We start from the raw sequence: 25,628 nt of genomic DNA, 5'->3' as shown, positions 1-25,628 counted from the left end.
CAAACAGCTGTTGCCTAGAGACCAGCACCTGTTACCATATTGCTCTGTTGCTTTGTATCTGCAACCGCTTCCCCTTGTCTTCCAACATTTTCATCCCTTTGAGATGTCATGCAGCATCTCAAAGCGATGTTAAACCCTCTGAGTCTCATGTACCTTTATATGTCAAAGGGGTATAAATAATTCTGATATTTATTCATGTTGAGAAAATTTCAATGTTTTATAAACGCATCATTTGGGAGTTTTGTCATTCGTCAATTCAATTATTTGAATTGTCTACTGGGGGGAAAAAAAGACCAATCAATCAATCTGACTATGGTCAAATGGTCAAATTGTTGCATGTCGGATGCAGAATGGCGACTGGCCTGACGGTGGTGTGTTCCTGGTTGGATGCTGGTCTGAAAGTGGTCTGTCCCTGGTCTTATACTCGCCAGGGAATTATGCTGGTTTTCTGGCGGCGCACTGGAGCCGATCCCAGCTAACTATACGCCAGAGCAGGATACACTCTGGACAGGTTGAAGGTCTATACAAAGGGCAAGCATACATGCTACACCCACACAATCATACACCAATTAACCTTTCACACTTTGCAACTTGCAACCCATCCCACTGTGAGATGAGATAACCCTACAAGGCGTGTTTGCATAGGAAACACCAACTGCGAAGTCGGCCTGTTTCAAAATGCTTCACACAAGTCACAAAGCCTGCTCCTCGTATCCATCAACCAAAAGCGTTATAAATAAGGCGCAATGAAGAAGTTTATTGTCCATCACTTTCAGCTGTCGACTGAAGCGCGTCATTACCAAGCACAATGGAGAACAAGAGGAAAGCAAAGGTGAGCAAATCTATTAAATGGAAGGAGGGAAAAAAGATATTCAATCTCCTTGTAAGAGAGCATCAAAGACGAGCACTGAATGGAAGAAATGGTGTGTAGCAGCAGTACTAACAGTCCCTATCTGTATAACATTATGTCTGTTCCCACTCGTCCAACTTGATGAATCACGTCGGTCACACAAACTGAGGAGTGCACACTCGCTGCACATGTTTGCTGGACAGAGATCATAAATCTAGCATCCCTGCACCCAAGATCACAGACTTTGGAAGTTTTGTACAGGATTATAAGGCTCATCTCCTCTTCAGACTTGAACATTTTCTACAGCAAGCAATAGGTCTGTTGACTTTATAAACACGGGTGGAAATTTTAGATTACGTGCATTAAGAGGGACTATTTTTTAGTGGGGGTTGGTCCAATTTGTATGTCATTTATACCCGCAGCAGAGCAAAAGCTCAATTAATTATGGTCAGCCTGTATGCGTAGATGAACAACTTAAAACATGCTCTGATTAAAAAAAAAATGTATAAGACATTTGGAAGAAGCCATTGGATTTTCTTCAAAACTGTATAAACAAAATATCGGGAAGTCATGACATATAAATAAATATATATATAAATTGTACAAAATGTAAGAGAATGTCTTTGTTATTGGGGCCAAATTTGCAATTAAAATGTGTGTTAAAGCTGAGTATGTGGGTTTCTCTATGAAACATTTGCAAGCTCTCATCTTACAAATGCAGGTTTTTCATTAATGTGGTACCATTAAAAAGGTTCAGACAGCAGAACGCATTGGGAAGCAGGAGATTTCATTTTTACAGAAAAGTCCAATCTGGATGTGTCATTTGTTTCAAGCTCCTCTGCCATGAGAGTAAGTCTGTTGTAGTTGCTATGGCAACACAATACAAAATGATAATACTTGCATTACTTCGAACAGATAAATATTTGTTTGCTGTTGATTACTGAAGTACAATTGTGAACTAAGCGTGGTGAATGTGGTTCTACTTTTTTTTTTTTTTTTTTTAAGCTGGTTGAAATCAATGTGGGCTCATTACAATTTGACCCGGATCCTTGTGTTTGTTCAGTGGGTGTCACATAATTCATTAATTTGTGGTGTGCATGTCAGACTGCAGCAATTATCAGGCTGGAGCTAGTTTGTATTATTGATGCTACTTATCCCTATTGAAGGCTTCACCTCCTGTGGTGAATGATGGGCGAACTCACGGGGCTGATGCAGAAGTTGGTCTTGCTACATCCTTAAATGACATGCAATAACTTTAGTCTGGGCTACTTGTAACTGGTACAATCTGGGCCAGTTTTAAGATTTATAATCTGGGTTCATTGTAGCCACAGTCTGGATTAGTTAAATTACAGATGCAGGAATACAGATCATTTGGGCATACTGCATTGATTTCTGCAAAAGTATTTTCAAGGGGTTGCTGCGGGAGAAGGTTGGCAGAGGTGAAGAGCGTGCACAAGAAGCTGCATGCAACAGAACCAGAATGGGAGAAGAAGAGACATCCCCCTTCTTTGTCCCTCCCTCTCTCTCTCTCTCTCTCTCTCTCTCTTGCTCCCTCTCTCTCTCTCTCTCTTTGAATCTCTCTCCCTGTCTGACATCACTCAGGTTTAAAGCTCTCCCCTCGTGTTTCACGGGTGCTCTCTCCTCCTCCTCCTCATCCTCTGCCTGTTCACCTTCCTCACTGAGCGGAACACCGGCCAATGCTCCTCACTGCTGCTCAGGGTGTCTGCCCCATGCGTGGGAAACACAACAAGATTAAGGGCTTCACTTGAGTAAAAGAGGAGGGGGAAAAAAAGAAAACCACAGAGTTCCTGTGACTGTTTCTTCTCATCGAGGGAATTCCTGAATTCAAAGAAAATCCTCAACATTCACAGTTTTTGACACAGAGGTAGGTTTTCAAACCACTTTTTTTCTGAAATGATTTGCTTAAACTGTGCTGTTAAAACCAGGAATGCAAAGGAAATGAACATAATAACGTTGTTTAAAAAGTATTCAAACTATTTTCCGATGCAAAGATCCTTGTTGCTTCCCAGTGGTGAGACAGGCTGGGATTTCAGCACCATGGACAGCTCCTGTGAAACTTTTCAATGGAAATTCCACTTCTGATCAGAATAGATGGCATTTAACAGGCTGCTGTTAGTTTACAAAACTACAACGCTCCCTTTTGTGTGCTGTATTCAGTCTAAATATAATACCAAGTGTGTCTTTTAGGTCCCTTCTGATGTGGGTTTATAAAAGCCAGTTTTATGGATTGTGGCTCTCGTGGAACAATGTTGCCTTATCTTGACCTGATGTAATCACATGTAGATTTTTCAAGAAGTAATATTTGTCTTTCAGAGAGCATAGTCTGCTGTTGCCTGTTAAATTCTTCCACTGCATATTTATTTATCAATCCTGCTCTCCTCCTGCTTACAGAGACGGTGAAAGAAACGACTGTGCGGAGCTATGAATGAGTCGCTGCTGGTGAACGACTCCTCTGCGTCTCCTGTGGCCGGAGAGGCTCTCCCCTGGCTGGAGGCTGAGTCTTTCGACCGCAACGGCAGCCTGGAATTCTCCACGGCGCCGTTAGACTTCCCCATCAACCCGTGGGACATCATGCTCTGTATGTCAGGCACGGTCATTGCCTGTGAGAATGCTATCGTGGTGGCGATCATCTTCTACACGCCCACGCTACGGACTCCCATGTTTGTTCTCATCGGGAGCCTGGCCACAGCGGACCTGCTGGCCGGGATGGGATTAATCCTGAACTTTGTGTTCCAGTATGTCATCTCCTCTGAGACTATCAGTCTTATCACTGTGGGCTTTTTGGTGGCCTCATTCACTGCGTCCATCAGTAGCCTTTTAGCCATCACAGTGGACCGTTACTTCTCCCTATACAACGCCCTCACTTACTTCTCTGAGAAGACGCTGCAGTACGTTCACCTGATGCTAGTGGGGACCTGGGGCGTATCTCTGTTACTGGGCTTGCTGCCCATCCTCGGCTGGAACTGCCTGGACGATTCAGCCTCCTGCAGCATCGTCCGACCTCTAACCCGGAGCAACCTCACACTTCTGGCCACTTCCTTCTTTGCCATTTTTGTGCTCATGCTGACCCTCTACTTCAAGATCTGCAAGATAGTGTGCCACCATGCCCACCAGATCGCCCTCCAGCAGCACTTTTTTGCAACGTCACATTATGTCGCCACCAAGAAAGGTGTGTCTACTCTGGCTATCATCTTGGGGACCTTTGGTGCCAGCTGGCTCCCTTTTGCAATTTACTGTCTTGTGGGTGAGAGGGAGTATCCATCAGTGTACACCTATGCGACACTGCTGCCAGCCACCTACAACTCCATGATCAACCCCATCATTTACGCCTACAGAAACACAGAGATCCAGCGCTCCATCTACATGATTCTATGTGGCTGTTTTCAGGCTAAGGGGTCCTATAGGTCCAGGTCCCCAAGTGAAGTCTAAAAAGGTGCTAGAGCTTGTATGCGTGTTCATTTGTGAATATGAAAGAGAGAGTGTGGGTGTGTGTGTGAGTGAAAACACTGAGCAAAAAGACAAAACCATCCTGTGACCATTGACAATCTGCTTACAGTTGACAGTGAATGCTTTACAGGCACAAAGGTGGCGTGATGCTTGAAATCTGTCTCTTATGTATACTGTATCTGCACTTTACTATGTCTCAACACAAGTTAAGCTGGCAATTTGGAAAATGCTGTGAACAAGAAACTTTGGTGAAAAGTTAAAACATACCTGTGAATGTACTTTAAATGAGGAGGGAAAAAAAAGGAATGGAAAATATTGCACTTTATTCAATGTTTTTTTCAAATGCCAAAGCAGTATTGTAAAGCTCTTAATGTGTTTAACCATTTGAATCTGTGAGTAATGTGTGCCATTTTTCTATTTTGTATTGTTCTTGTCTTTGATTGTCCATTTTTGTACAAGAAATAAAAAAACATGAAAACCATTTGCAGCTCCCATGGTGCCTCTTTATTGTTGCGGCCGTTACACCTGTTTTTACATCCTCCTCTCCTTGTTTCAGTCACTTCCTCTGGAGCACAGGTGGGTCTGTTTGAAGAGCCTAATGATACATTGAGAAAGCAAGTACTTTTCCCCGGAAAATAGCTTCAATTTACACCCAGACACATTTGAAAGCTGTTTGCCCAGCCTGTGCATGTCATGTGTTTGTCGTGTGTGTGTTAGAGAGAGAGAGAGAGAGAGAGAGAGAGAGAGAGAGAGAGAGAGAGAGAGAGAGAGAGAGAGAGGGGGAGGGAGAGAGAGGGAGAGAGAGAGAGAAAGAGAGCAAAGCAGACAAATAGAGCGAGAGATACCACAAACGTGTGAAAACATGTGCCATGTGGTCAAGTGTGCTTTGCATTTTTGATTAACCTCCCTTTCAAACCAACCAGATGATATCCAACATGATGAGTAATCAACTTTTAATGCCCCCCCCCCAAAAAAAAAAAAATTATGCTTGCAATTTACCATAAGCGCAACTGTCAAAGCAGCCTTCGTATATGGCCGCCATGATAAGATATGGGGCTTTACCCTCCACGCACAGGAAATGAAAAAGGTTTGTTAAGGCTGTTGCCGTATCTCTTTTCATCTCAGCAGGACTTCCAGTTATGATTCAGGAGAGAGGTGGGCACTGGCACGTGTATGCGTGTGTGACAGAGTGAGAAAAGCGTCGACGATAAGTCCCGTCTCTCTGCCAGCTGCTCTGCAAAGTGTCTGAATGTCCCTGGCAGCCTCGGCAGACACAAACACAGAGGTTTATCTGGCAGGCTGTTTGAACAGGTAGCCGCTGAGGGCATCGGGGTGCCGCACCGGGTCCTGTTGTAGATCTAAAGGTGTGGGAGGACACACAGACAGATATCCAGTTTTTACTGTCGCTGCATTTAGAAGGGGACGTCCGCCCTCCTCACTCTCTGTTGCTGACACTGATTACAGCAAACGCTTCAAACTGAAAAATCGACACAAAAGATACAGTGGGACATCTGTTTCTTTAGCTGAATAAAAAGTTCGATTGTATGTTATTTATATTAAAAAATTGAATTTTTATGTCTCTTTCCTGAGTGTGTCCAGGCACCCGAGCATCCCAGGCTGTCACGTTTCACATGAGCATCTTTGTAATCACATTTTTAACTGATTGATGATGAGATAGCCCGAGTTTTAATATTGTTGCAGTGACATATTAGTGACATGTTGCCTCACTGTGTGGGTCAATCTAAAGACTGATTTCGTTCAGAATAGACATTTTAAGGAAAATACTCCATAATTTACACGTCACTGCTTCTTTGATGAGCAAATGCATCTTCTGTTTACCTAAAATTTGCAATGTGGTGATGAAGCAGCGGGGAAAAAAAGACAAGCAAGTCAACAGGACATGAGTCTTATGAAGGTCTTTGCTGTGAAACGGTGATGTAGAAGATGTAGCGCTCTCCATCTCACAGCGGTTATATCCCTGGTTCAAGTCCGGTTGGAGTTTTCATGATCTCTCCATGCGTGTTTCAATTTTCTCTATTTACTCTGATTTGTATTTGACATTCGTTGGCCACTCCGCAATGCCCATAGATGTGATTGTGAGTCTGCTGTTGTCTCCCTTAATAGAAATGTGACTCTACACTTTTGTGAGGACCACAAATGATTGAAGCCCCTGACATCAGTCCGCAGAGTTTTGTTTTCATGCCTAAATATTCAGTATTGTCACCTGACAACAAGTCTATGTGTTTGCTGAGTTTATAGTCTCACCACTTTCTTCTTATGGAGACGACAAGCAATAACAGTCCTCAGTCAGTCGGTTCAGACTCCATTGTAAAGTGGGTGAAAGGTGAGGGAAGCTGCAAGCTGCTAATGGAGTGCATGCTCAGGCCCGGCGGCCGGAGATGTTTGTTCACCTTTGGGTCCCCCCCCCCCCCCCCCCCCCCCCCACCTCAACAGATGTTGCTTTTGCTCATCCACCAAACTGCTCGACCACCGGTTTGTTCCCGGGAATCATAAAATGGTAAGTGGCAGTATTCACACGCCGCTTCGAGCTCAATTTGACTAAAATGCCCTCTTTTGTAATGTAGCTTTAATCCATGTTTGATTATTGTAAAATCTAAATACTCCACTTTGAATAAACTGCACATTTTTTCTCATGAGATCCCTTTAGAGTAAATAGTTTTCCGGGAGTACTCACCTTCTTTATTAAAGTCTCTGAAAAGAATGAGAAAAACCATTAAAGAGTAAAACCTTTCAAAGAAGCAACGTTGTCTTTGTGATTCTCCTACTTCATTACCTTTTACACAAAGTCTGACCTCAACCCAACAGCCCTCTGAACTGAGCTGAGTCATGGAGCAAATGATTGATAACCTAAATGTATAATCTAGAATTTATTGAGGATCAGTGAACCCCACTGATTTATCACTTACACTCTGTTTTACCAAATGTCTATGTGCTCTCGCATTTCTCAAACATACAAGCGTAAACACAAATTATTCTTTGGCATAAAAAAGTATTGTTAAAAAAATATTTTTTTGATCAGATAGTATAGATTTTACCTTGTGACGTATAAGTACGCTGAAAATGACATCCTCAGATCCCATTTGAAGGTGATGTTGCCAGTTTGTAATCAAACAAGCATTCAAGCACTCACTCTTGATTTTCACATTTTTGAATCAGTTTTGAAGACAAATATAGATTATATAGCTGCACATATGTTTCATTTATATTTACATCTGAACTCAAATCAGCTAAAAAATTCAGCTTTACTACAAATCTACTTTGATGATAGTGTATTTGGTTATTTCCTTCTTGCAACATAATAACATTACATTAGGTTATTGCATTTTGCACCATAGACTTGTGCAGTAGGTACCAGTGCAACAAAAAGATTGATGACTTTTGAATTCCTCTCTCATCTTTTCAACTGAGATCCATTCTATTCGTCAGAGTTCAACAACATGGCCACAGTCAGGTCTGATCCATCATAACAGCATTCAGGAAATGTCTTCTTCTTTCGACGTTTCTCAGCATAAAAGCATGCAAAGGTGACGTACACCACACTAAAACTCGCCCATGGTCATCCACTTTGGTCTTACATCCATTAGACTAGGCCGGTTGCCGTGTTTGAATTATGAAACGGTTGATCAGTGCAGACCTGCTCAGCTCTCGGAGCAATTACCAGAGTACACAGCCGAATGATTCCCTCATTAATAACATTAATTATAGTGGTTTAGCAAGGGCTCTCTCCATAGGAACATCACTATTACTGAGTTAGCCATTACCTTGATGGACAATGCTTTGGCGTTATTAATTACATAATCACACAAACCTTTGCTTTTTGCTGCTCACCTGTCGTGTCGCTTTACTGTCACGTGTCAGCGACATCAAAGGAATGTTGCACACACAGAGACGGATAAACAAGAAGAGAGAGAAAACAACCAAGTGTGAATGATTAATGATTTGACTCCGCATGAGCAGTTCGGCTGCATCCGTAGGTTTACCTCATCCCGAGTTCACGGCAAGGAGCATAAACGTGTGTTGTTGTTTTTTGTTTTTTTTAAGGTTTTGATGTGTGCTATAATGTGTGAGCAGTTTAGGAGGTTCAATTAGTTGAAGAATTGAATGTAAATCAATATATTGGTACAAGATGTCAAAGAAGCACACAGGGGGGGTGTAATGGAACGGAGTGCCACTGTCCGAGAGCCACTTGTTAGTCGGCCGGCACGTCCTGGATCAGGATCTGTCATGTGTAAATCAGCAGACCGAGCGTGGGAGAACATGTGTGGCCTGTATGCTGTGTTTACTGTGTACTGCTGGGAGGGTTTGAGCACATATGTGTGTGTGTGTGTGTGTGTGTGTTTCAGAGAGAGAGAGAGAGAGAGAGATACCAGGCCTAACCTGAACCTTCTCAGAAAAACCCTACGTGACATGCTGAGTGTAACCGAGGGACATTTTTCAAGGTACAATGGCCTTAATAAGTGACAGGGAGGAGACGCTCAGCAGCATAGATACTGTTTGTGGTTTTAAGCTTTGTACTCGTGGTTCCAAATTATGTTTACATTTGAAGTTGAACAACATGTTAAAAGGTCAGCATGTCCCGTCTGACGGCTGGTACTTCAGCTGTGTGCTGTACTTGGAGATGGTGTAAATAAAGTCTGTGTATTAACACAATCTGGAAGATTCAAACCTGTCTCTTTTAACACTATAGACACAGATATTTAAGTTTCCGGTGATTTTTTAAAATTAAATTCCAAGTTCAAAATATTTGCACTTTATTCATGTATTCTAGTAGATTTTGCCAGGTGCAGTAGCTGACAGTCTTAATATATTTATTTATGATTGACTTCCTGTGTTCCTTCAGCAAAATGCAAGTAATTTGAATTCAAAGTGTTGGTACTGTTTTGTTTTGGTTTTTTTTAAATAGAGATAATACAATTCAATTTCTGACCCGCCCGAGACTCTGACAAAAGTTGAGTCCTTGATCCATGTCGCTGCTCTTGATCAAACATTCTGTAACCAGACTGAGATCAACGCCAGTTCTAATTTATGTGTGAGAATGTGGCTACTTTTTCACCTCAGTTTTATTTTTATATTTATACTGAAAACATGAAATGTCAACCAGATGTGGTGTCGACTGTATACGTTTTAAAAGAAATCTGTTTTAATAGAAAGATAATCCCACATATTAAAAGATAATGTCTTCTAATATATGTCTTTTTGATTCAGTTATCAATACGTGTCGCCTCATTTCATTGTATTTGTTTGTCCACAGTGGGATGACGTGATGTGTGCCAGGTTCGTCAGTGACTCGAGACTGACTGCAGTTTTAAACACTTGTGTCTTTCTCTTTCCAGAGTCTAAACTGCTTTATTACTCAATCTCATGTGTGACCGGCTCCAGCCTCATGTGGCCGCAGACTTTACAGCTTCACGCTTTCATTTTTAAGTAAGTATTCATATATAGACTGCAACCTTTACACTGACGCTTGTTTTAGTATGTAAAGAAAGTTCCACAGTTTGGGTCTGGGCTTATTTATTGTTTATCTATTGATTATTATTTTATTTATTTAAAAATGAACAGAGACAGTGCTACTCGAAGTTAGGTGTCAGTCTCATAAATTGCTCTGCGCAAATTAAATTATGGCAGGAATGCTTGTGTGTTCCGCGCAAGTTATTTCTCATTTGGATGAAAACGAGGCGTGACATTACATTAGAAGACGGTGTAACAAGCGAACCTCCAATTTGAACTTTACTGCCACAACCAGGTCAACTTGACCGAAGCATCATTTCAATTACGCTCCTTAATTATGTAAATAGACAAGGAGCTGAGCTGTGCTCTATTGGATGCCTTTTTAATCATATCATTACTCGGGCTGAATGAAATACCCGATACTTTCCCCGAGTCTAACATGTCAATTTGACCTGCCGGATGATGGGAAGGTTAAGAAGGCTGATCAAACTGCTAAAGCGGAGTGTGTCATTTTTGAATGTGGCAGCAGCCAGTTCACTGACTGTCTGGTGCTTCCAGCCTTTACTTATTCTCCACTTTCGCCTTCGGTGTGATTACCAGTCATCAGCACAGCCTGCCTGAGACTCATTTCCTCTTCCTCACACACAGTGTGACGCTCTCTTCCTGAGCCAGGACAGTACGGAGTAATGTAACCTCCATAACGGCGACACTCTCCACTTCACCAATACTTCAGTGGCAAACCCCCCACAACAGGAATCTTAGCAGGTCATGCAAGAGACAAAAACATTTCTGTTTACAGGAGAAATGTGCCTAACTTTTGCAATACGCAAGCAGCAACATCTTCGATAACACTGCAATCAGGATGTAAGGCTGAAAACGATTTATTATCTGATGCTTTGTTGCCGATTTAAACATTTAACAATCTCCTATATTCTATTCTTATCCAAACTATTTACATACATTTACCCCAACAATTTCATTCGGTTCATCCATTAACATTGAGCACTTATTGGACTGTGGGAGGAAATAATTAAGGAAACTCAACCTTCATTCCTGTGTGTTCTACTAATTCATTTGAGTCACCGATTATAACTGAAAAACTTTACTCAGCCACCACTTTGCCATTTTCTATTCGGCTTCGTAAAACTAATGAAACCGATATAAAATATTAGTGGTGTAGAGGGTTGAAGCAAACAAATTATTGTTTACATTAGCCGTAATAAATGAAAAATAGCAAATAAAGCTTGTTTCAGATGAGTTCAGTTCACTCATTCACTCATTATTTGTAATGCAAAGTGGTAAAGTCATATTAGCAGTAAAAATTAAGAAACAAATAATAATAAACAGGAAGAATACCTTCCGTAGAAACAGTCTTGGGAACAATGAGGAGAAAAAACAACAAGGGCTTATAACTTTGACATGTTTGATATCGAAGGGTTAAATTCATGTGACCTGATAAAACCTCTGCACTGAAGTGAAGTCCAAGTTTCCTTCACATGAAGTTGGATGGATTATATCTAATTTGAAGTATATCATAATAAAAATAAAGATTTTAATAATGCTTTACCCTTTAATAAATAATCCAACATATGTTTTGGGGGTTTTTCTTGCACTCGGACAAGTTATATTAAGAAAATTTCAATTCAACTGACGTCTGGTGAAATATCTGAGATAAACCTTTTTTTTTGTTTTGTTTTGTTTTGTTGAGTGAATCTTACAGGCCAAAGGACAAAAGCATCCAAATAGATAAGTTACATAATGACTTCTGACCTGAGTGTGGACAGCAGACCTCCTCTGCAGTGGGTCAACTCAAACATCTTTCTACTTTAAAAACCACAGGATTTAAAGTGACGTCTGGCATTTTGGTTCTTGGACAAACCTTTTTAACACAACGTCTTCTCAAAGTCATCAGAACATCGGGTCACATTTTGGCTTCCTGAGTACTTTTACATTTAAAGTGAAGCCAATTGTTATATTCACTTGCTTTATTTAAGTTTTTCTTTACATGATTAGGCAATAATATCAATCTCATAACTTAGTCATAAATTATCTTTTAAATCCCGGAGCGGCAGTGTGTGTGTGTGTGTGTGTGTGTGTGGGTGTAATGAGAACTGAGACAGTGATAAAAGTGTGTAGGAGGAAGGATGCACAAACAGATATTTGCTGAGGTCTTCTATTTAATTCAAAGCACATTTGAAAGCTCTCTCTTGTGGTTTGGTGTCTAGTGATGTTTTATTAGATTTTAATTTTTTTTTGGACAGGAGCCATGAAAAGCCAAGATTGACCTATCCTGAGAAAAGCGATACAACTTAACTCCAACTACTTTGGCAGTAAAACCCGTGGACTTGTATTTAACAATATGTTATATACTATATTCCTATATTTTATTGTCTCAAATCTATGTGCTGACAGCTGCTCTAATATGTCTTTCTCTTGTAATGTACCTCCTCGTCATATTCACCAGACTCCAAAATGAAAAGACTGCCAATGTATCGCATAGTAAATCTATTTCAGGCCTCAACAGGAACATGGTAAAGTGGTTCCGACTCTTTTTGTATTGAGGTGACTCATTACAGGCGAGGAAATGAGAATCGGTGGCAGGGATACGATTGTAGTTGTATTCTTAAAACAGAGAGGGCTGATAACTGTTCAGTTCAAAATAAAAAATAAAACCCCTTTCCTCTGAACTTCAGTGAAGTCTATTATTTCAAGATTGAAAGTTGACTTGCAAATCATACAAAGTAGGGTCTGGAAACTGCGGGTTGCCTACATTTAGACTACTGTGATGAGTGTTGAGTGAATTTAAAATACAATTATGCATCTGGTTGTACGAGGTTTGAGGTTTTATTGAGGTTAAACAAGAAACGATATGATCCAAAATGGCTCCAAAGCCTTTATTGTGCTCATGTAAAAGAAAACACAATTTCATTTGGTCATGCAACAGCAAAAACAAAACAAAAGTCAACTTGCGTGATTGCACTTTCTTTGTATATCAAAAGTTTTATATATACGGTATATATTTTTTGGCATTTTTTGGCAAGTACATAAAGGCCTGCATGAATACAAAAAAAGTTACATTCGACAGATTTTTCTCATAGTCGTCATGCCAACACATGCAGAAACTAATAAAAATGACTGATGCATTATAATATTTATTTGTAATTCTAACTGAACATACATTAGTGTACGTATGTGCAACGTGTTACAGGTGTTTGCCAGCTGTCAGTTTCCACAAAGCGTCTAAATGAGGTCTCACTGCTTCTGCAGAGTAGTTTTAGCTCGAGAGAACAAACTGTAACCATGTTGCCTTGTAACTAAGTGTCAGAATGATGAAGGCTAAAATTCAGTCGTGATGCAGGCGAGACCACAGGACCGGCCAACCAGGTCCAATATTAATATTGCAATGTTGCCATCTGCTGGCAGGATTTAAATATTACACACAAGTCTTGGGTCGAAGAGAAGCAGCTCCAGATTCTCAGTGGTGTCATGAGTCTTCTTCACTGTAAAGAAACATGTAGTAGAAAAGAGCGCTGAGAATCAGCAGAGCGACGGACAGCACCATGTTCCTCCGGTTCTCGCCTCTTAATGTTTCCAGCTCCTTATCTGTAGAAAAAAAAAACAGCTTCACAGCTGCTCGTCGAATGAGGTGGTCTCCAGTACAGGAGTTCCTCAGGGCACAGTATCTCTCCCTTTATACTTCACACTTCCACCACATCTCATCTTACCGAGCTTCAGCACCCTTTCATTCATGATTGCCATTTCATCTTCCAGTTCTTGCCTGTGAAACAGACGGGAGAGAGAAAGCGGGTGAACTCAACTCGGATACCAAGTCATGACACAAAAAAATCAAACTCCAAATAATCCACAACATGTTGATGAACTACACAAGGCACTAGATAAAACAACTGATGAAATGCAAAGCAACAGCCACAAAGAACACCAACCGTTCCAAGTGAGAAAATCACACAAACTGGCTTCAAAGGTACATAAAAAGCAGAGAAATGGTTATGATAAAGAAAGTAAACATCTCATAAAGAGGAATAAGTTTGGGAAGTTATTTCTCTGCATTTACCAGAGTGAACCTTAACTACACGTTCTAATGGGGAGCTGATGGCGGGGGCCCCCGGGGTTGTAACAGTGGCGACCTGTCAGCCGTCGGATTCGAACCAGCGACCCTCCAAACGGAAGTCCCTCCCACCTGATGGCCCACCTGCGCGGCCTCACCTCTCCTTCTCAGTCAGCTCCTCTCTCCTGCTCCTGAACTCCGCCTTCTCCAGGTTCCCCTGGCAACGCGCCTTCCGCTCCTCCAGACGGTCAATCTGCAGACAGGTGAGACGCGAGGACGTGTGAGAGGCACGCGGGCAGGTGAGGAGGGCGCGAGGAAGGCGAGACCCAGGGTGCAGGCACAGAGCAGCGCGAGCAGTATATGAATGACGTGTGCAGGATAGAAGGCAAAACTCTGGATGGAGAGATCAAATGTGCAAAAGCTTCATTAAAAACCTCGTACCTCGGTGGCGACACTTATATTCTCTCGTTTCTTGTCCTTTAATTTAGCCATTTTACACCCGAACAGCGCAGTCTGTCTTTTCCTGTGACAATGCGGAACTGTCTTTCTCGTTTCTTCTTCGTTTTGTTAAGGTTTTTCTTGTCGGGGAGTTTTGCTGCCCCCTGCTGTCGACTAGCAGTAGCACAACAGCGTGTGCTCCTTTGTATTAAAGCACACCAGTAGTTATTTTTCCTTTAATTACACCAAAAGCAATAAAAAAAAAATTCCCTTGCATTACAAACAGCAGATATTTGAATCACTTTGTAAAAAATATCAACATTCAAAGCACATTTCTGAGAAAAACAAAGTTTAAACCATTAATTTTTTGAAAACACATGGAGACACAAAACAAGATTTGATGTGTTAAAACAATAAATTACTAGATATAAAATGCAAATTAATAAAATTACAAGCTTATCACAAATCGTGCAACTGTTCAGTATCTAATCCAAAAACTAATTTCAATTGTATTGAAGTACAGGTTAAATTATCTATATGGAAGTTGTGATTTCCTACAGTAAAAATAAGTAACTCGTCCCAAAAAAATAAGTTTCATACACAGAAACAATTGCACAAATGAACCCCAAAGTACACAAAATTATAAATAAAATGTACTTTAAATATGCCAAGTCAACAAATTCAACACCAGAACACTCGTGCAGACATTTTAACATGGCTTGTAAAATATTAAAAACTCATATTTCTGCCTGTTTTATCTCTCAGACTGGAAACATCCATCCTGCTCCTCCGTGTGACGAGTGAATCCGGCAGCAGTGCTCACCAGCTAAACACAGACAGGTGAGCAGCACCGAGAGAGTTGTTGCTGATCGTTGCTAATCGGATTATCGGCCCTGAAAGGACACAAGTTGATCAGCTGGGGAGGGAACGGGACGAGGCCAGACTTTCTGCTCTCTCTTAGTAGTAGATTTCCTTATAGAAAAATGCCTCTTTTTATCAACCGGGACCAAATATTTGCGCATCAGGTTCACCTGCTGGAGCACAAGCTGAGGGTAAGTGACTGCTGGAGGTCAGCGAAGGTCAAACGGGAGATCATCAGTTTAAGTGTGTATTGCTATCTTGGTTTTTTTCCCCACCATTTCCAGCAACATGTAATGTCTTTTGGGGACTTATTTCACTGTGTTGCAGAGTAAAGAAGAGCGAATACTTGAACTGGAAACCGAGAATGCAATTCTTCATTTGAGACTCGCTGAGGTAAGAAGATTTCTGCCATTCATTACTTCACAGATTAACCAGCAGCAGAGTTCTTGACTGTTACTTTCCACACTAGACTTTGTGTGTTATATGAAGATTGATGACTTACAGAAAGACATGGATGCGCACAGGCTTGTGAATTTTTTTTTTCTTTCTTAATTTTAACAGATATTTGAGGTTTTGTGGGTTAGTAAAGGATTGTTCTTGAAACATATTGCTTGCATTTATCAGGTTTTTATACTTTAAATTCTTTCTAAAATCTGGGGGTAAGCGTATGTGTTATATCTTAAATATACTTACCAGGAAAAATTTAATATGATTTAGAATCGTATAATCTTAGTTGAATACAACATAAGGGTAAATTCACTTCTAAAGACATCATTTGCATTTATGTTCTCAACTTAAAAAGCAACAGATGCTCAAACATTTGTGTGACACTTTGATCCTTCTCAGTGTTTGGGCAAACTGCGGCACGATCATGAAGAGGAGACCAAGGCCGCCGACGAGCTTCAGCCCCAGAGAAATACACCGAAGATTACCCAGGCGGCGCTCGTCAAGCTCCTTTCTGACGTCCAGGTACAAATGTGTTCAGACGTGTGGAGTTTCCACTTTGTCCTGAAGCGCTGCATCAGACCTCACGCACTTTTGATTCTGTGTGTGTGTGTGTGTGTGTGTGTGTGTGTGTGTGTGTGTGTGTGTGTGTGTGTGTGTGTGTGTGTGTGTGCGCGGCAGGTTGTGAAGCAGGACCTTAGCGAGGTGTTTGCGATCTATGTGAGCTTTGCCACTGAGCTTGAGGAACAGAGCAAGCAGCTCCTGGAGAAAGTGCAGCAGGCCAGCTCCTGCTTCAATGGTCCCTGCCGAGAAGAGGCAAAGAGTGAGTATCTCGGAGGATCACTTTCCTCATGGAGGTTTGCAAAGTCTTGGTTATTGTCAAACAGTCAGAAAATCCAAAATTGGATTCTCCCTGGGTACACTGAATTGAAGAAACAAGAAACCAATAGAGGCACAAAGACAAAGCGGGCCCCATAAAGAACCAAGACTGCGGTATTGCAGAAGATCAGACAATTCGTCCTTACACACGCCATCTCCCTTTTCCCTTTTCATCCCCATTCGACCCACAGAATCATTTAGGATTAACCTTTAAAATGGTGATAACTGAGCCAGTGGTGTGTTGAAATGCTGTAAATGTATAAACTGTCCATTAAAAGTCCACATTTTGCATCGTTGGACAGCTCATAAAACCATATTTCATCCTTTTACCGCTCACGTTGAGAAATGTCAGACTTTTGACCAAGGAGTCCTTTTTTAAAAGGTTAAAGTGGAGCTGAGGCGTTTTCATGCTTCTCTTGTCTGCTCATGGTTTTAAAAGAGCCTATTTAAAGTTGGATTTTCTGCCCCTCACTCCAATTAAACTTTTCTCACGCTCTCATTCACTCCTTCTCCGTGTGTCTATAAATCTGAGGTGGCTTACAGGTTATTTGCTGCCTGTATTCCAGTCAGAGGGTGTGTTGCTGGGCCAGGTAATCCTCTCACATGGTCCTGCCCCACCTCCCACTCTGTCGCCCCCACCTGGCCCCGCCCCTCGAGGTCACCCAAGGTTGATTGTGCTGAACTGTATTGTCCAGCCAGTCAGCCAGTCGGCTGGTCACCGCCTCCCAGACTGCTGCACGGCGACGTGGTCACATGCTGTGGCTCTAATGAGCCTGAGCACACAGGCTGCGTAATGCTGCTTCAAGCTATTTCACTTCTTCACTGATGTCCACTTGTGCCGCAGTGTTCATTGTTTGGTATATAATGTTTCTTTATGTATTTTTCACACATTTTAAAGCTTATCTAGATGCATAATAGGTTAATCAATGTACTGGGTTCTTCTTCTGAGAGTCTACCAAATGAATAAATACATTAAAATCCATCATAGTGTCGGGATGGGAAGAAAGAAAAAGAAAAAAAACCTCCATCCTCTTCATCATTGCAATCACTTTCACACCTATGGGCAATTTAAAGTGAACTACTCCACTTGAACCGAGTGCAAGAGTCCCAACAGCAAAGAAATCATGAAGTATTTCTATGTGAGGAATTTGGTTTTTATTAACATTAATGTGGCTTTTCTTCACTGCTCCAGTTACTGCTATGAGTGTGAAATGATAGTTTAATACATATATATGTACTACCCAGGGTCTGAATTCAGAGCTTTACACCAGAGAACTGACACCTGTGGCTTTGGAAACTTAGTTGTTTTTTTTTTTCTTCTTCTTCTTTTATTGCACTACAAATTGTTAAACTGAACACTATAGACCGGACTGGCTTTTTGTTGGATGTGACAAAAACAATTCACCATAATTTGTAATATCTCTGTGTCGAGCTTTTAACCTCAGTTTACAAGAGAAGAGAGAGACGGCACTTCAATATCGGTTAGGCCTTATTCTTTTCTTTCCAGATTTGCATTGTCGCGTTGGAGCTTTGGAGCGCTCTCTGGAGGAGGAGCGGGAGAGGTGCAGCGCCGAGAAGCTGAAGAGAAAAGAGCTTCATAACACACTGGTGGTAAGCGCAGATGCTGCTTCGGACTCGATGCCGATCAAGGAGGACAACCTGGTCCTTTCTCTTCTGCTTGTCTGCAGGAGCTGAGAGGGAATATCAGGGTTCACTGCAGAGTGCGTCCAGTTCTGCCCTTTGACCACGTTCAGTCCTCAGCATCCGGATCAGGGTGAGTCTCGCTCACAGAACTTCCCTGTAAGTGACCTTGAATCCAAATGATTGCTCCCAGTAACAGTTTTCACCAGTGCCGGAAGTGTGTGAATGCGAAAAGTGCTGCATTAGTCAAATCTATGTCTAATCTTTCCTTATTAGTCCGGCGTCGTCGGAGGAAGTCGTCCACGCAGTCAGTGACGTGAGTGTCCCACAGTGTCCGACGGGCTTTCCTTTGATTGCTGCAAACCTGCTCGGTGTGCTCGCGTCACGGTTCCTCCTCGTTTGCTTCTGCAGGACACGGTGATGGTGAGCTGCCTGAAGACGGGGATGCCCGTGCACAGCAAGACGTTTGAGTTCGAGAGGTGAGTGGCGAAGTAACTCGACACTGACGTCAGTGTGCAGGGTGCCAGGTGACCGGTACTCACAGAGGAAGCTGTGTTTCCCTCAGAGTGTACGGTCCTGAAGATTCCCAGGATACCGTGTTTAAGGAGGTGAAGTCACTTCTCACATCCCTGCTGGATGGGTGAGTAGATATAATATCACTACATACCGGTAGTATGTATTATTCTGCAAATTAAAATGACTCAGTCAAACTTTATCTGTGTAGCACTTTGCATGGAGATTGATAAAACACAAGGACGAACGCCTTTAAGTTGTACCGACATTTATAATTAGAATAATTCGTGCCTGCGAGATGGCAAAGAGGTTTGTGAGTGATAAAGAGGCATGAGTGTCTCGTGTCCTTGGTCTTGGGTTTTTAATGATACCAATTATTGGTGCATTTAAAGAAAAACAAAAACAAAAAGACATGAGAGACGGTTCATGGACAGGGTGAAGGAAGACCTGCAGATAGTTGGTGTAACGGTAGGAAGATGAGGCGCCTGAAGGGAGCAGCGAAAATAACAAGTAGAATAGCACAAGATTAATTGAAACATGTGACACGCTGCATATGTCTCATTGTGCCGTTAACAGGATTAACAGGATGTTGTCTCTCTCTCTCTCCCCTCCCTTGAAGCTACAATGTGTGCATCATGGCATACGGACAAACCGGCAGTGGGAAAACACACACCATGGTGGGATCGCAGCAGCTGGAGGAGAGCTCCAGGATGCAGCAGGAGGCACAGCAGGGTATTATTCCCAAAGCGGCTGCTGAGCTCTTTCGGTGAGACAGTAAAGCTTGTTTATTCATTTGTTTATGTAAGAGGTCCTCAATGTCAAGAATAAACCCTGCAAAAGGTAATCTGCTTTTTAAACCGCAGTGAATCCAAGCTACTTTTACTTTCTACCTGTTCAGTTGGTTAATCAAAAATGTAATGAATAAACTTTTTAAAAAAAAGAGAGAGAGAAGCTGATAGAGAGTCCAGCTTGGGGTTATTTGCTCACCTCTTCTTGACCTGTCGACGGTTCCGTCTGCTTCCCCAGGCTGATCTCCGAGAAGCCAGCGGAGGATCACACGGTGGAGATGTCGGTGATCGAGGTGTACAACAACGAGGTGTTCGACATGCTCGCCACCGACGAGCAGGGGACCAGCGTCAGCCGGCGTCGGGACGTCCTCACCACGTCCTCCGGTACCAGCCAGGTCACCGCTCTCACATCCGAGTGAGTACAAACCGGGCCCCGGCGGCTCTCCGTGCATTTCAGGCTCACGAGTGGGACAATTTCAAGTTCTTTCATTTTAGGGATCGAAACCATCTGCTGTGTCTGTTGCATCCATGCAAAAGTTAAAGCTGGCTTCCGGTTTACCTTTTTATCTAGGTTTTATATAGCGAGAACATTTTTTAAGGCCTACGCATTAGAACATGCAAATTCCCAGCAGGACCCGTCTCACTTCAAGTAACAATTTTGCAAGTGCAATCATGCAAGTCAATGTGTAAATAGGAAACAAGACAAAAGTTTCTGTTTTCTGCAGCATTCTTGGGACCCTAATTGGCCTCAACATGAGAGTAAAATTATCTATGAGCCTTGTATGATTTTCTTTTACAACATGAAGGCTGCAGCTCCAGCTTTAATGTTTTGGCCGGTCCTCTACTTGGAGGCTTACACTTTAAAGAGAATTTAACATCAATCAACAAACAACCTCTTGTTTTGCTTGGATTTTAAAATGTGAAACGCTCCAAGCAGGCACCGAATCCTAATCATGTCTTTCAATGAAAAGAAAAGGTTTCATTATGACGGACAAAAGAATGCCTTTAATGAATGAAATTCACATATATGAAGCAGCGCTTTCGGGGTTTTCTCCTTACGCTGTTTAAAAACAAGAGAAGTAAGAGGAAAGCTCTGCCATGAGAAGATAGGCCACAAGGCTATTTTTAAATTCACTAAACAGCAGCTCCAACAACAACCAAATTTATTGCAAAATCCATCCATTGTGTCATTTCACCGACCTGCTTGCCACACACAAATGAAAGCAGAGACTCCACAGATTAATTATGTGAATATCATAATATATCTGTATATCTAAAAAAAAAAAAAACAAAAACACGCTCCGTTTCAAAGTGTTTCTCTGCCTGTTATGAACTGTGACTGCAGGTTTTCTTATTGATCTCCACACTGACTCTCACACATCGCCTCTGCATTCGTTGCGACTATGAAAAGTTTTAAGCTCTTAAGACATGAAAGGCCAAGGTGCGTGTTGTTTCAAGGCACGTCCTCGGTTTGCTTGGCAGGCCTGTGGGCAGTGCCTCGGAGGTGATGCAGATCGTCAGCCGTGTGCAGAAGCGCCGGGCTCACTGTCCCACCCTCATTCACACCTCGTCGTCGCGCTCTCACCTCGTCGTCACCCTCGCCGTGTCCTCCAAGAGCCCCAGCGCGCTGGCCCTGGGTGAGACGCCGTCGCCGACGCGCTCGCAGAAGTGTCAGCGTCGCACCTCGCATGACCGTTGTGTCGCCCGTTTCTCCCAGCTCGCCGGCTGCAGAGTGCAAAGAAGGACATGCAGCGCTCCGCCCACAGGCAGTGGTGGAGTCCGCGGTGTCGACGCGCCAACCCCGCCGCCCACCACTCGCCAGACGAGCTCTCCCTGAGTGCCGCCTCCTCCCCCTGCGCCTCCCCGTCGCCCTCCCACTCGCCCTGCCCCTCCCCGAATCACAGCATCTCTCAGGCTCCCTTCACGACCAAGCTGCAGCTGGTGGACCTGGCAGGCAGCGAGTGTGTCGGTAAGGAGCCCGCCGCCTCGGGATCTGCTTTGAGTTTGTTCACGTTGTAAGGGTGTTGGTCCCCCCTCCCCTGTGTTTTGCATTAAAGCAAGATTTTACCTGGAAATGAGGAATCCTTGTCATGCCAAACTGCAGGATGGGAGTTTATCTTGTGAGCCTCTGTGGTTAAGATGCTGTGGATGAAGGATGAGAAACTTTGATCACGACGAGAGCCCAAAATAATTAATCTTCTTCAGCTGACAGGCAGAAGTCGAAGAGATGTTTAATAATAAATTAGATTTGGAGGTGTTAAATTAAAGTCAAGAGTCGACTGAATGGCAATAAATTAAGTGTATTGAGTCAAAATTCATGTAATCTTTACTTTAAGATGCATGTAAGGTCACAATATCTGTTGAATTATTGCAGTTGTTACTGGGTTCAAATGGGATTAATTGGACTTCTTTCTTGTGTCACAAATTTTTAAAAATCTTTTCATGGGCTACACAGTACAGAAGAGGTTTGGGGCCACTGTGTCATCTGAGTCTGAGTTTAAAGTCAGAATTCTGAGAAAGAAAAGTCAGAACTCAGGTTTTTTTCCCCACAGTGGCCCTAATCTTCTTCAGTAGCAAAGAAAGCAAACATGAATCTGATGCTACATTCTGAGGAATAATCACTCAATACTGCCACCCAGTCTCCAGAACATGCATTACTTAAATCTCACACACTGGGCCTTTGAAAAGCGTTGAAGTATTCAATTGCAACGGATTAAACTACTTGATTTCATTTTTACTTGTCTGGACACTAATGTGGATATAATGTTTTGTGATATGTTGGTAAATGTATTTTATAGTAGGACCTAAATGTAGAGCTTGGTATGGATTTAAGCTTGCATAAAGACCTTGCACTATGGGACAAAAAAAATTAAATTGGACTTATTCATGCACACAAACGTTTATCATTAATTTCCCAGTGTGTGCCTGTCGTGCCATAAATCCAACAGGTATGTCTGGAATTTCGGGTGCAGCTCTCTGGGAGGTGTCGTGTATAAACCGCAGTCTTTCGTCTTTGTCGGACGTCCTGGGCGCTTTGGCCGAGCACAGACCCCACGTCCCCTACAGGAACAGCAAACTCACTCACCTGCTCCAGGATGCCATTGGTAAGACATGCAAACACACAGTAAGAGCGAGTCCTGCATCCCGTCGCATCCTCGGCCTTGCATTTTTCTTCCTCCAGCCGATGTGCTGCTCATAAAGAGAGTGAAATGTTTCCTTGAAGTCGGTTGTTGGTGTGCTTTTTTGCCTGTTGTTTGTCCACCAGGTGGGGATGCAAAGCTGCTGGTGATGCTGTGTGTCTCACCGACGCAGCGCTTCATCACCGAGTCCCTGCAGTCTCTGGGCTTTGGCACACGGGCCCGTCAGGTTCAGAAAGAGCAGCCGAGAAGAAAAAGCAACACCCTGAAAGTGAAGTGATGGAACAGGAGATATTTTCAGTAGTTGTCACACTGGCAGACGGAAAGAAAAGATGAGGCAGATGAAAGGTGATAAAAAAAAAAAAAAAAAAAAACCCATGCCAGTGAGCTTTATCTTTCTCTGCATTTACTGTATTAAAAAGTGTTTATTAGATGGTGAATGTTTAACACATCGATGTTCACAGCCTTTAACAGTGAAAAGAAAAACACTCAGATATAGAAAGTCCTTGCTTTTGTAGCAACGTTCAATAAGGCTTCTGCTGATAGTATTCTCTACATAAACGCGCACCAGCCACTTTAGATAAACTTGTGCAATCCGAGGTGATCCGACGCAGCCGCTTTGTCAGTGTTTCTACGTTTCAGAAGGCTTACAAGTCTGCACCTTTTCTTGATGGAGTCAGAAATGGGAACATTTCTTTTTCATGGTCGCGCTAAAGGCTGCAGTAGGTGGTGGAGCTGCACTGGAGGGTTCATCTGATGGGTTGCCTCTATTGTGCAAATCAACCGTATTTGGCAACTTCAGGATTCACCCATGCAAAATAATACTTTATATGGTGGGATGGCGGGAAATCTTTTACAGAAAGTCAGTGAGAAGTTCATCCGTTTTAGGCAATTTTATTCATTTAGAAATTGTCTTGCACATAAAGTAGTTGAAAGTCTTTAAATACCTTACAATTACCATTTCTAATTAACTATTTTATGCAATGTATTTTAACTCCCTGTAAAGCTTTATATCCAACTTGGATCACATTGGAGTGCACAAGTGTATTAAATGGAAAAAGCAACTAACTCTGTTAGAAATTTGTAGGACTGTTTATTAGCTTGTGAACGTTCACACAGTAATGAAAATCTGGCACAACAACAACAACAACAAAACTAAAAATGCTTTATTTTGTATGTTATTGATATCTACTTCATGGTGTGTGTTTCCAGCTGCAGCAGCATTCAGATGAAGCTCCTGCAGGCAGTGAAATGAACTTCACTGTATAAAACAAAATACTGTGTGTCTCATCTAGTTTTCATATGTTATAGATTTCAGCATGACTTGCTCCTGCTTGGCCTTCTCATTTTTAACAATACAAGTTCAGCTTTGTGTGTACAGTAACATTTCACATGTCATACACTGTATTCTGTTTCTGTGTGATCATCACCTTTTGTTTGGATTATAAACTCTTCTCACGAGCCTTGATAGAAATGAAAAAAATGTGTCTGATACTTGAAAATAAACGCAGTACCTGGACGGTAGTATTTCTGTGCACATGTGTCTTGGTGTATGATCCTGTTTGAGGAAAAAGTTGTGCTGGAACCCTTCCATCTTTAAGTGATTAGCAGTTTTCGAGCACACGGTATTTCTCCCGGTAAAAATAAAAAATGCAGGCAGAGTTAATGGCTCAGGACAGACTTTTTGCACAAATGACTTTCACAGTGGGGAAAAGAGAAATAAATGTATTGCAAACACTTTAACAAGGTTGTTTGTTTTTAAAGTGTTATTTGGAACAGACAGACTATTGTGCTGCGTAGGGAACTGTAAGACATTGGGGGTTTTTCAGTTTGCACAGGCTGATTATTTGCAAATGCAATTTCAGATCTGTTGACCACAGTTTAATGTGGAGAAAAAAAAAAATCCCAGATGATACCCTCCAAGGTGAACCAGTTGGAAATCCTCCCAGCATGAATACAATAACACTGTATCTGAAAATTAAATCTCTTTTTCATCAGCTCCCCTTAGACACATACACACTCACACTTTTTTTTATTAGGCCTCCTCCCACCAGTGGGCTGCAACCTGTGAATACATACTGTCATCTATTTCCACGCAGGGCTAAAACTAACACGTTCCTGACTCGCACACACCAGGCAGCACTGACATGAACGCTGAAAGGTCCAAGGCGTTTCTGAAAGCCAGGAGCTTCGAGGGGTAGGGAACTCCGGTCCTCGAGAGCCGCGGCCCTGCACGTTTTGCAGGCCTCGCTGCTTCAACACAGCTGATTGCAATGAGCAGCTCGTTATCTGGCTTTGTGTTGAAAGCCATTCAGTGGAGGGAGACATGGGAAAACGTGTGGGACCAGGGTTCTCTACCCCCCCACATAGAGGATGAATAGTTAGAAAAAAATAAACACACATTAATTACAAAAATGATGAGAAAATGGAAATGAAATCCCCTGGAGCAATGGAGAAGTAAGGAAAGAAGAGGTGAGAGAAACAGCAGAGTGAGAATGAGACGGGAGGAAAGCACGAATACCAAACCGTTGTCTATGAGACAAAAACAGGGTTCAGTGGTTAGCGACTATCATAGGTTTGAGTCCAGGATGTTTTCTGTGAGGCTACATGTTTGCAGAATACAAATACATGTAATTGAGGTTAACTGAAGCAGACGAGGCTGTTTTTCTCTCTGCGTTTGGCCTGTGATGGACGGATGACCTGTCCAGGCTGTACCAGGCCTTTGCGGCCGCCAGGATTGGTTGGTCCCTGAGTTTGGACAAAGCGTTTTAGAAAGTGGATTGATTTCATGACTGCTTCTAACCACATGGTTTTTCATTGCACGTGTGGATAAGGTCAGCAACTTTACAGCGATGAGGTAGGTTGATTCGATTTTGTGCTAATTATAGAAAAGTCTGGATTTTCACTTCTTTCTTTTTCTTTTTTTAAACACAATCAAAATTTAGTCTTGGCTGTGTAACCTTTACAGAAAGTTTAAAGAAAAGCTGTTGCAACTTTGGCAAAGTCGAAGAAATGAACCTGCATCACTGCTTTAATGCAGGGGCAGACAGCCACGCATAAAATACTTACCTCAC

The 25,628-nt window shown here is 42.3% G+C and overlaps 3 protein-coding genes across 3 annotated transcripts; 2 read left to right on the top strand and 1 right to left on the bottom strand.

The window, feature by feature from the left end:
• Positions 1–3,292: 3,292 nt before the first annotated feature.
• On the top strand, positions 3,293–4,300 carry gpr6 (G protein-coupled receptor 6; the record flags this gene model as incomplete). Its single annotated transcript, XM_080514317.1, has 1 exon — positions 3,293–4,300. The coding sequence occupies one exon, from the start codon at positions 3,293–3,295 to the stop codon at positions 4,298–4,300; it is 1,008 nt and encodes a 335-aa protein (XP_080370443.1).
• An 8,434-nt stretch (positions 4,301–12,734) lies between these two features.
• ccdc167 (coiled-coil domain containing 167) lies at positions 12,735–14,414 on the bottom strand. Its single transcript, XM_080514204.1, has 4 exons — positions 14,295–14,414; positions 14,012–14,106; positions 13,513–13,565; positions 12,735–13,390 (listed from the first exon to the last, which is right to left on the bottom strand). Exons 1-4 carry the CDS (start codon positions 14,343–14,345, stop codon positions 13,272–13,274), a joined length of 318 nt encoding a protein of 105 aa, XP_080370330.1. The 5' UTR covers positions 14,346–14,414; the 3' UTR covers positions 12,735–13,271.
• Positions 14,415–15,274: 860 nt separating this feature from the next.
• kif25 (kinesin family member 25) lies at positions 15,275–22,834 on the top strand (the record flags this gene model as incomplete). The annotated part of the gene is made up of 15 exons (XM_080514343.1): positions 15,275–15,343; positions 15,480–15,545; positions 15,999–16,121; positions 16,278–16,419; positions 17,983–18,086; positions 18,164–18,249; positions 18,393–18,432; positions 18,528–18,595; positions 18,682–18,756; positions 19,249–19,395; positions 19,656–19,832; positions 20,900–21,054; positions 21,135–21,386; positions 22,366–22,521; positions 22,683–22,834. 15 exons carry the CDS (start codon positions 15,275–15,277, stop codon positions 22,832–22,834), a joined length of 1,812 nt encoding a protein of 603 aa, XP_080370469.1.
• Between the last annotated feature and the right edge of the window lie 2,794 nt (positions 22,835–25,628).

Source organism: Blennius ocellaris (genome assembly GCF_963422515.1).
Source record: "Blennius ocellaris genome assembly, chromosome: 18".
NCBI classification, from domain to species: Eukaryota; Metazoa; Chordata; class Actinopteri; order Blenniiformes; family Blenniidae; genus Blennius; species Blennius ocellaris.
This window is presented reverse-complemented; position numbering and strand designations above follow the sequence as displayed.